General features: G+C 36.2%; 2 protein-coding genes across 2 annotated transcripts in view; one reads left to right on the top strand and one right to left on the bottom strand.

The window, feature by feature from the left end:
* Window positions 1–12,235, bottom strand: part of eva1bb (eva-1 homolog Bb (C. elegans)) — a 519,072-nt gene that overhangs the window by 289,997 nt on the left and 216,840 nt on the right. The gene's annotated exons all lie outside the window — the stretch shown is intronic.
* Window positions 1–12,235, top strand: part of fhl3b (four and a half LIM domains 3b) — a 47,844-nt gene that overhangs the window by 23,820 nt on the left and 11,789 nt on the right. Inside the window, exons 3-4 of the mRNA XM_049472939.1 lie at window positions 2,284–2,446; window positions 6,437–6,611. Coding sequence (XP_049328896.1) covers window positions 2,291–2,446; window positions 6,437–6,611 — 331 coding nt within the window. The 5' untranslated portion in view covers window positions 2,284–2,290. The remainder of the gene's footprint in view (window positions 1–2,283; window positions 2,447–6,436; window positions 6,612–12,235) is intronic.

The raw sequence follows: 12,235 nt of genomic DNA, 5'->3' as shown, positions 1-12,235 counted from the left end.
CAAAACAACACAACACACACCATCACAACCCAACACCACCTAACCCAAACAAGCAAAACAAACACAAACCAGTCACAAGCCTGCTAGCTTCTCTGTAACAATTCAGACCAGCACTAGACAAGACAAGAAAAGACAAGGCAAACCATAACAAGACAGGACACACCAAACCTACACAAGAGAAAGCAAGACAAGGCAAAACAAAACAAACTATCACAAGACAAAACAAGACAAGACAAACCAAACCATCAAAAGACAGGACAAACCAAACACACACAAGAGAAGACAAAATAAACCAATCTTACAGAAGACAAAACAAGACGGGACAAATCAACCCTACACAAGACAAGACAAATTAATCCAAAACTACACAAAAAAACAAGACAAGACAGGACAAATCAACCCTACACAAGACAAGAAAAAATAATCCAAAACTACACAAAAAAACAAGACAAGACAGGACAAATCAACCCTACACAAGACAAGAAAAAATAATCCAAAACTACACAAAAAAAACAAGACAAGACAGGACAAATCAACCCTACACAAGACAAGATAAAATAAACTGACCCTACACAAGACAAAACAAGCCAAGACAAAATAAACCAAGCCTACACAAAACAAACTAACACAAGACAGGACAAGGTACAAGAAGACAAGACAAATCAACACTAAACAAACAATCCAATCCAAACCAAACCAAACCAACACAAACCGATCCAAGACAATTCAGGTCATGAAGAGACAAGAAAAACAAGGCAAACACAAGACGGGACAAGACAAGACAAGACAGGACAGAGAATACAAGACAAACCAACACAAGGCAGGACAGAGAATACAAGACAAACCAACACAAGGCAGGACAGAGAAGACAAGACAAGACAGGACAGAGAATACAAGACAAACCAACACAAGGCAGGACAGAGAAGACAAGACAAACCAACACAAGGCAGGACAGAGAAGACAAGACAAGACAGGACAGAGAATACAAGACAAACCAACACAAGGCAGGACAGAGAAGACAAGACAAGACAAACCAAGACAACACAGCCCAACGCTACACAACCCAGCTCAAGCCAAACCAAACCAAACCGTGCTTTACACTTATAGCCCATTAAATAAAAGCAGAGAAAGTGATATTTTATGTTAAAACCTGCCGATACAGAGCAGAAATATAATATAATATAAGAATAATAATATAATATAATAAAATAAATTATCTGTCAGCAAACTGATTCAGTATGTAATTACATTCATATTATTAGGTAACGATATATAATATAATTGCGTAACTAATATAAAAATTGTTATGACTCTAAATATTTCAGGGTTAAAGCAGCTTTTCCGAGCGCAGCTTCTTACTGGGAAAGTTTAGCCGGTCGCTGGACATCTGGAACATTCTTGCTGGACAATAGATAAAAACAGAGTGGTCAGTGTTTGTGCTCTGTGTGAGTGAACTGACAGAGTCCTGACCTTTTGTTCAGAGTTAAACATGCCTAAAACTCTACAGCACTGCGGCTACAGTCTGCTCCTTTAAAGGAGAAAGAAAAGAATGATGGGAAATGTAGTCATAAACCAAGTAGCAAAACCAAGGATTTGCTATTTGTAATAAAACTGTGATCACACAAAATATTTGCAGTTCATGTTGCCCAGTGTAATGGGTATGAATATAAATATGATACATAACAGACTTGTAAAAATGCACTGAATAGCTGCTATATGTTTTTAGCTGTACAATACTGATTTTATTTCTGTAAAAGTGTGGATTTTAGCTATTTTTAAAGCTGGATTTATCAACAATGTGTGTGTTTGAGTGTGTTTCTCTGCTGTGTGTGTTTGAGTGTGTTTCTCTGCTGTGTGTGTTTGTGTGTGTTTCTCTGCTGTGTGTGTTTGAGTGTGTTTCTCTGCTGTGTGTGTTTAAGAGTATTTCTCTGCTGTGTGTGTTTCTCTGCTGTGTGTGTTTGAGTGTGTTTCTCTGCTGTGTGTGTTTGAGTGTGTTTCTCTGCTGTGTGTGTTTGAGTGTGTTTCTCTGCTGTGTGTGTTTGAGTGTGTTTCTCTGCTGTGTGTGTTTGAGTGTGTTTCTCTCTTTCTGTGAGCTAATCTTTGAGAAATCAGTAGTTAGTAAAGAGTTAAAACAGGAGGAAACAGCTGTTTTTAAATGTTCCACTTGATATCTGTAATAGTGTTCTGTTCTCTCACACTCAGTGATCATGATGCTACTGGCTTTCTGACAAACTGTTGTGTGTGTGTGTGTGTGTGTGTGTGTGTTGGTGTTGTGCTGTGTAGGGTCAGGATGAGCGAGCAGTTTAACTGTGAGAACTGTAAAGACTCTCTGTACGGGAGGAAGTATATCCAGGTGGATGACGTGCCGCACTGCGTGCCCTGCTACGATCGCCTCTTCGCCAACATCTGCCAGGGCTGCAAGGAGCTCATCGGACACAACTCACGGGTCAGTGATTATTACAGTAACACTATATACACTTACAGAAAACACTGAGAAAAATTACATTAAAGCACTTAAAATGATCTATTTTAAGATTAACACTCTTCATCAGTATTATTTCAAATTTTCACCTTTTTTAAAGTCATTTGAATCAAAATAAGCACAAAAAGTCACTGATTAAGTTATTAACCAGTTATTAATAAGTGAAAAATATATATATTTTCGTTGCTTGATTTAAGTCTTATTTAACTCATTTTGAGACTTTGCAATGGCTTATATGTTTTGACTTGTTTTTGCCATTTCATTTTATGCATTGTTTACAGTACATACAGCAAAACTGATACAGTCAAATTTGATAAATTTGTAATACAGTACAATTTAATTAAAATGCACACAAGATAGTATATAATAACATATATTTAGAAATATACAGCAAAAAATGCAGAAAATGTTATTTTATACATTCCATAATGAAATGCTGTGACATATACAGTAAAAACAAACAGTACATTTTAAACACAAACACAGGATAAAATAATACAATGCAAATTGTTTACAATGCACATAAAGAAATTACATTAAATGTACTTATGCACATAAATGTTTAAATACGCACATCAAATTTAAGGAAAAATTAAGGTATTAATATGTATTAAAGTACATAGTAAAGGTATAATATAGGAAAATCCATACTGTGTTTTGCGTGTGTGTGTGTGTGTTTCCTCTCTGGGGGCTGATTGTGTGGAGTTTGGCTGAGCAGTGTGTTGGCGGGGGTCTCGGTCAGTGCGAGTGAACTCAGGAGATTAGAGTGTGGAGCAGTGACCCCAAACACTGCACAGTTTGTGTGTGTGTGTGTGTGTGTGTGTGTGTGTGTGTGTGTGTTGGGGGACACTACACTAACATACAGCACTGAGTTATAGAGCTGCAGGGACTCAGTAAATAAAATACACTGTTTATTTTGGCCTCCTTCTCTCTCTGCCTGAATCTCTACACTGCAAAAAATGAAATCTTAGCAAGTTAAACTATTTCGTTTGAAAGCAATAAATCTTATTTCTTGCTCTGATAAGAATGTTTAGTCTTGTAAATTGTAAATGTAAGATTGTCTTACTTATTTTAGGAATAATTATCTTATTCAGTCTTACTTAGACTTTTCATCTTATTTTATGTCATTTGAACTCAAAATAAACACAATGAGTCACCAGTCAAGTTATTCTGATACTTGTGTAGAAATTTAAGCTAGAAAATAAAATATTTTGCTTGATTTGAGTCTTACTTCACTCATTTTGGGGCTTTGTCATTGCTTATTTTAAGAATACTTCATAAGAACATTTAGCTTACCCTATTGGCAGATTTTTTTGCTTAGTTTAAGAATTTATGTCTCAATTTAAATTAATTTGATCTAGTTTTGGCCAATGGATTTTTTGCAGTGTATTTACTCTTTGCTAAACATTGAGTGACTCATCTTCAGTGATAAGTCTCGTTTTTGTATTGGTAAAAAAAAATTACCAACAAATCCGTTTGTGGAGTAAAAGGGGTCAGTGCCAAAAATCAGCATGTTGTTATCAGGCATCCCCTGTCCCCAAAATTAGGCCAGCACAAACCATTGACAGTGCAACATAATATATATAAGACCACTAAAAATAATGAGTTTCTTTGACAATGACAATTTGGAACAATTGAAATTTGGGAGAAATGTTGTCCGTAGTTTATAGAATAAAACAACAATGTTCATTTTACTCAAACATAAACCTATAAATAGCAAAATCAGATAAACTGATTCAGAAACTGAAGTTGTCTCCTAATGTTTTCCAGAGCTGTACATATATACATATATAGCTTCTCCCTCATTAGGAGCTGAGCACATGCATTTCTGGACAAGCTGAAAGCACCATACTAGTGTTCATTTGAAGGATGCTCATTTGAGGGGTTTCCATTTTTGTCCATTTGAGTGGACAGTCATGGTCTACAGGTCAAAGATGAAGAAGTAGGTGCTCCCAGTGGCTTAGCAGATGCCAAAGAGCTGCGAGTTCAAATCCTGGATCCTGGGTGTAGATAGATGCCACTCCTCCCTTCATTACTCCCATTGAGATGAAAGAGGTGGAGTCTTTTTTAGACTTTTAGAGTTTAGAGGCACTGCAAGGTCTTAATCTGCAAGACAGCATCCATGACCAAGGTACTACTGAGCAAGATACCCAACTCTTGTTGGTGCCCCTAGTCACTATTGTGAGTTCCCAGGCCAGATGGGTTAAACATGGAGCTGTGGATTTTCTCTGGTGGTAAAGTTTGCTTTAAATCTGAGCAGAACTAGAGTAAATAAAACTGAACAGAGCTGACCTGGGTCTCCTCATCTCTTGCTTTTCGTCCCATCTTGATCTGTCACTCTTGTTCCCTCCCTCTTAATCTCTTTCTCTCTCTCTGGGAGCTCAGCAATAAGTTCTGGTTCATGTTTTTTCTGCGACTCTAACGACGTCGTCCGTCACGCAGTGTCTGTATCTGTGTTTGCACGGTTCGGCATTGCTCTGGCCCCCCGTAACGAGCGGCTGCTTTCTCTCAGGGAGTCCTGAACTGGTTTCATCATCGGGTTCTGGAGGAATGTAAGCAGAGCGGGGAGATTAGTCCTCACTATCGGAGGCACGGTCCCTCCACGGTCAAAATAAAGTGTAGAATCGTTCGGCTGGACAAGTAAAGCCTCTTTCTAATCACAGTCCCAGCCTGGAGTACACAGTGGAGGAGATGTTCCTGGAGAAGCGCTGCTCTTCTGGAAGACAGTGGATGGTTTTACGCAAACAGGGAAAGGTCATGTGTGATGTGTTGTATACAGAACTCCCAACTCCTGATGAATCTCTGACGAGGAAGGTCTGCACTCTGAGGGAATTTGCGTAATTATCGTAGACAGAGTCTACAGAGTTTACAGTCTCCAGAGGGTTTACATTTGCATTTACGTTTAAGGTATTTAGCTGGTGCCCTTATCCAGAGCCACTTACAACAACAGTGCTTCTTTGTTACTTCAAAATATCCATAGCTAGTTTGTGGAGACAAGGATCAAGAGATACATAGAGCTTTAACAAGCTTAGAACCATAGGATTTCTTCGGTCGGCGTTTAAAGACCGCAAGTGACTCTCTGAGCTGTTCTTTCACCCAGTGGAAGTTCATTCCACCATCTTGGTCCACTAGAACAGGAAAGAGTCGGGATGTTTGTGGTTTTCTGTGGGTTTTGAGGGATGGTGGTTCGAGCCGAACTGAACTAGAAGCTCTAAGAGCTCTTGGTACAGAGAGAACTCATCCACGATGAGACATCACTGAGACATGCTGAGATGCAGGAAAAGGAAAGGATTAGTTCTTCTATGAGTTTCATTAGCATAGACGTTTTATGTGAATTCATGAGAAGATATTATTTTACCCAGAGAGCATAGAGTATATAGTGAGAAAAGAAGAGGACCAAGCACTGAGCCTTGTGGAACCCCACTGGAGAGCCTGCATGGAGCAGATGTTGTCCCTTGCCACATTACCTGGTAGGAATGGTCTTCCAGGTACGATGCAAACCACTGCCACATAAACTTTACTCTTGTTTACTCAGGAGTGGGCAATTCTAGTTCCTGCAGAGTTTGTTGCTTATCCTATTCAAGCACACCTGGTTCAACTCACCTGTTGGTTGCCAACCCATTAAGGACGATTTGTTGGCAATCAGCCTCACAGCTGAAAGCATCCGTTGGACATCAAGTTCTGGAACACCAGCTCATCCTAAAAGTACTCCATTATTCCAGAGCTCAAAACTTATGTTCTTAATGTCAAGTAACCTAGAAATTTTGACATTAGACTCTTTAAGTTCTGCTGTACAGTTCTTTAGACTCTTAGTAAGACTTACTATTTTCCTTTGAATGGAAAATTGTCATTTGAAATGCTGTTCAGTCCAAGCGTAATCTCAATCCCTGTCTGGGAAATTAGCGCATCGTGTTTAACATGACTCTGTGTGAAATCTGTGCTATATTCCTGTAGGAGCTGTACTATGATGATCACCACTATCATGAGGAGTGTTTCCGCTGTTCTCGCTGTGAGCGCTCGCTGGCTGAGGAGCCCTTCACCTGTCAGGACGACGCCCTGCTGTGTAACGACTGCTACTGCAGCGAGTTCTCCTCCAAATGTGTGGCCTGCAACAAGACCGTGATGCCAGGTACCAGCTGTGTATCTTACAATAAAGATTCAACACCAAACTCAACACTTACAACACTCAACACTTAGAATAAAGACTCAACATTACCAATAAAGGATCAACTCTATACTCAACTCTTACAATGAAGACTCAGCACTTACAATAAAGACTCAACTCTTACAATAAAACTCAACATTACCAATAAAGACTCACTCTTACAATAAAGACTCAACGTTACCAATAAAGATTCAACTCTTACAATAAAGACTCAACGTTACCAATAAAGATTCAACTCTTACAATAAAGACTCAACATTACCAATAAAGACTCAACTCTCCACTCGACTCTTACAATAAAAACTCAACATTACTATTAAAGGCTCATCTCTAGACTCAACTCTTACAATAAAGACTCAACATTACCAATAAAGACTCAACTCTTACAATAAAGTCTCAACATTACCAATAAAGGCTCATCTCTAGACTCAACTCTTACAATAAAGACTCAACATTACCAATAAAGACTCTACTCTTACATTAAAGGCTCATCTCTAGACTCAACTCTTACAATAAAGACTTAACACTACCAATAAAGGCTCATCTCTAGACTCAACGCTTATAATAAAGACTCAACATTACCAATAAAGACTCTACTCTTACATTAAAGGCTCATCTCTAGACTCAACTCTTACAATAAAGACTTAACACTACCAATAAAGGCTCATCTCTAGACTCAACTCTTACAATAAAGACTCAGTACTACAAATAAAGGCTCAACTCTCACAATAAAGACTCAACATTATCAATAAAGACTCAACTCTTACAATAAAGACTCAACATTACCAATTGTTACAACCCAAGTTGGCTCGTTTTTAAAAATGGTTGCAACAAAGGGAACAGGAGGGAAGTGAGGAGACCAGACCAGAATTAGATGTTTCACAATCAGTGATTTATTTTAAAACTGCCAAACATCAACTTTAAACAATACCAAGGCCTAAGAGTCTTAAGGCCTAAGAGGCTCATCTAGAGATGAGTCATCTCTAGACTCAACTCTTACAATAAAGACTCCATATTACCAATAAAGACTCAACTCTTACAATATAGACTCAATATTACCAATAAAGACTCAACATTACCCATAAAGACTCAACATTACCAATGAATGCTCAACTCTAGACTCAACTCTTACAATGAAGACTCAACATTACCAATAAAGACTCAACTCTTACAATAAAGTGTCAACATTACCAATAAAGGCTCATCTCTAGACTCAACTCTTACAATAAAGACTCAATATTACCAATAAAGACTCAACTCTTACAATAAAGACTCAACATTACCAATAAAGACTCAACATTAACAATAAATACTCAACTCTAGACTCAACTCTTACAATAATGACCCAACATTACCAATAAAGAATCAACTCTTACAATAAAGACTCAACATTACCAATAAAGACTCTACTCTTACAATAAAGGCTCATCTCTAGACTCAACTCTTACAATAAAGACTTAACACTACCAATAAAGGCTCATCTCTAGACTCAACTCTTACAATAAAGACTCAGTACTACAAATAAAGGCTCAACTCTCACAATAAAGACTCAACATTACCAATAAAGACTCAACTCTTACAATAAAGACTTAACTCTTACAATAAAGACTCAACATTACCAATAAAGACTCAACATTACCAATAAAGACTCAACTCTAGACTCAACTCTTACAATAAAGACTCAACATTACCAATAAAGACTCAACTTTTACAACAAAGACTCAACACTAACAATAAAGGCTCATCTCTAGACTCAACTCTTACAATAAAGACTTAACACTACCAATAAAGGCTCATCTCTAGACTCAACTCTTACAATAAAGACTCAGTACTACAAATAAAGGCTCAACATTACAAATAAAGACTCAACATTACCAATAAAGACTCAACTCTTACAATAAAGACTTAACTCTTACAATAAAGACTCAACATTACCAATAAAGACTCAACATTACCAATGAATGCTCAACTCTAGACTCAACTCTTACAATAAAGACTCAACATTACCAATAAAGACTCAACTCTTACAATAAAGTCTCAACATTACCAATAAAGGCTCATCTCTAGACTCAACCCTTACAATAAAGACTCAATATTACCAATAAAGACTCAACTCTTACAATAAAGACTCAACATTACCAATAAAGACTCAACATTAACAATAAATACTCAACATTACCAATAAAGGCTCATCTCTAGACTCAACTCTTACAATAAAGACTCAACTCTTACAATAAAGACTCAACATTACCAATAAAGACTCTACTCTTACAATAAAGACTCAACATTACCAATAAAGACTCAACATTACCAATAAATGCTCAACTCTAGACTCAACTCTTACAATAAAGACTCAACATTACCAATAAAGACTCAACTTTTACAACAAAGACTCAACACTAACAATAAAGGCTCATCTCTAGACTCAACTCTTACAATAAAGACTCAGTACTACAAATAAAGGCTCAACATTACCAATAAAGACTCAAAATTACCAATAAAGACTCAACTCTTACAATAAAGACTTAACTCTTACAATAAAGACTCAACATTACCAATAAAGACTCAACTCTCCACTCGACTCTTACAATAAAAACTCAACATTACTATTAAAGGCTCATCTCTAGACTCAACTCTTACAATAAAGACTCAACATTACCAATAAAGACTCAACTCTTACAATAAAGTCTCAACATTACCAATAAAGGCTCATCTCTAGACTCAACTCTTACAATAAAGACTCAACATTACCAATAAAGACTCTACTCTTACATTAAAGGCTCATCTCTAGACTCAACTCTTACAATAAAGACTTAACACTACCAATAAAGGCTCATCTCTAGACTCAACTCTTACAATAAAGACTCAACATTACCAATAAAGACTCTACTCTTACATTAAAGGCTCATCTCTAGACTCAACTCTTACAATAAAGACTTAACACTACCAATAAAGGCTCATCTCTAGACTCAACTCTTACAATAAAGACTCAGTACTACAAATAAAGGCTCAACTCTCACAATAAAGACTCAACATTACCAATAAAGACTCTACTCTTACATTAAAGGCTCATCTCTAGACTCAACTCTTACAATAAAGACTTAACACTACCAATAAAGGCTCATCTCTAGACTCAACTCTTACAATAAAGACTCAACATTACCAATAAAGACTCTACTCTTACATTAAAGGCTCATCTCTAGACTCAACTCTTACAATAAAGACTTAACACTACCAATAAAGGCTCATCTCTAGACTCAACTCTTACAATAAAGACTCAGTACTACAAATAAAGGCTCAACTCTCACAATAAAGACTCAACATTATCAATAAAGACTCAACTCTTACAATAAAGACTCAACATTACCAATTGTTACAACCCAAGTTGGCTCGTTTTTAAAAATGGTTGCAACAAAGGGAACAGGAGGGAAGTGAGGAGACCAGACCAGAATTAGATGTTTCACAATCAGTGATTTATTTTAAAACTGCCAAACATCAACTTTAAACAATACCAAGGCCTAAGAGTCTTAAGGCCTAAGAGGCTCATCTAGAGATGAGTCATCTCTAGACTCAACTCTTACAATAAAGACTCCATATTACCAATAAAGACTCAACTCTTACAATATAGACTCAATATTACCAATAAAGACCTAACATTACCAATAAAGACTCAAAATTACCAATAAAGACTCAACTCTTACAATAAAGACTTAACTCTTACAATAAAGACTCAACATTACCAATAAAGACTCAACATTACCAATGAATGCTCAACTCTAGACTCAACTCTTACAATAAAGACTCAGTACTACAAATAAAGGCTCAACATTACCAATAAAGACTCAAAATTACCAATAAAGACTCAACTCTTACAATAAAGACTTAACTCTTACAATAAAGACTCAACATTACCAATAAAGACTCAACATTACCAATGAATGCTCAACTCTAGACTCAACTCTTACAATAAAGACTCAACATTACCAATAAAGACTCAACTCTTACAATAAAGTCTCAACATTACCAATAAAGGCTCATCTCTAGACTCAACCCTTACAATAAAGACTCAATATTACCAATAAAGACTCAACTCTTACAATAAAGACTCAACATTAATAATAAAGACTCAACATTAACAATAAATACTCAACATTACCAATAAAGGCTCATCTCTAGACTCAACTCTTACAATAAAGACTCAACTCTTACAATAAAGACTCAACATTACAATAAAGACTCAACATTACCAATGAATGCTCAACTCTAGACTCAATTCTTACAATAAAGACTCAACATTACCAATAAAGACTCAACTCTTACAATAAAGACTCAACTCTTACAATAAAGACTCAACATTACCAATAAAGACTCAACTCTTACAATAAAGACTCAACATTACCAATAAACACTCAACTCTTACAATATAGACTCAATATTACCAATAAAGACTCAACACTAACAATAAAGGCTCAACTCTAGACTCAACTCTTACAATAAAGACTTAACACTACCATTAAAGGCTCATCTCTAGACTCAACTCTTACAATAAAGACTCAGTACTACCAATAAAGACTCAACTCTTACAATAAAGACTCAACATTACCAATAAAGACTCAACTCTTACAATAAAGACTCAACTCTTACAATAAAGACTCAACATTACCAATAAAGACTCAACTCTTACAATATAGACTCAATATTACCAATAAAGACTCAACATTACCAATAAATGCTCAACTCTAGACTCAACTCTTACAATAATGACCCAACATTACCAATAAAGACTCAACTTTTACAACAAAGACTCAACACTAACAATAAAGGCTCATCTCTAGACTCAACTCTTACAATAAAGACTTAACACTACCATTAAAGGCTCATATCGAGACTCAACTCTTACAATAAAGACTCAGTACTACAAATAAAGACTCAACTCTTACAATAAAGACTCAACATTACCAATAAATGCTCATCCCTAGACTCAACTCTTACAATAAAGACTCAATATTACCAATAAAGGCTCATCCCTAGACTCAATTCTTACAATAAAGACTCAACATTACCAATAAAGACTCAACTCTAGACTCAACTCTTACAATAAAGACTCAACATTACCAATAAAGACTCAACTCTAGACTCAACTCTTACAATAAAGACTCAGTACTACAAATAAAGACTCAACTCTCACAATAAAGGCTCAACATTGCCAATAAAGGCTCATCCCTAGACTTAACTCTTACAATAAAGACTCAACATTACCAATAAAGACTCAACTCTAGACTCAACTCTTACAATAAAGACTCAGGACAACCAATATTGACTCAACTCTCACAATAAAGACTCAACATTGCCAATAAATGCATATATCTAGACTCAGCACTTACAATAAAGACTCAGTACTACCAATAAAGACTCAACTCTACACTCTATACACTCAACATTTAAAACAAAGACCCAACACTCAGAAACAGGTGGTTGTTTTTTTCCAGCCTCAGATGATGTTTTTCTCTGTGGAGCATCACGTTTATCTGATTATCTGATTTTTGTTAATTTCAGTACAGAACATTTAGCCTCTTTCTGAACCAAGTG

Source organism: Astyanax mexicanus, unplaced genomic scaffold, assembly GCF_023375975.1.
Source record: "Astyanax mexicanus isolate ESR-SI-001 unplaced genomic scaffold, AstMex3_surface scaffold_31, whole genome shotgun sequence".
Lineage (NCBI taxonomy): Eukaryota > Metazoa > Chordata > Actinopteri > Characiformes > Acestrorhamphidae > Astyanax > Astyanax mexicanus.
The sequence above is the reverse complement of the archived record's forward strand: the minus strand, read 5'-3'. Positions and strand labels throughout refer to the sequence as shown.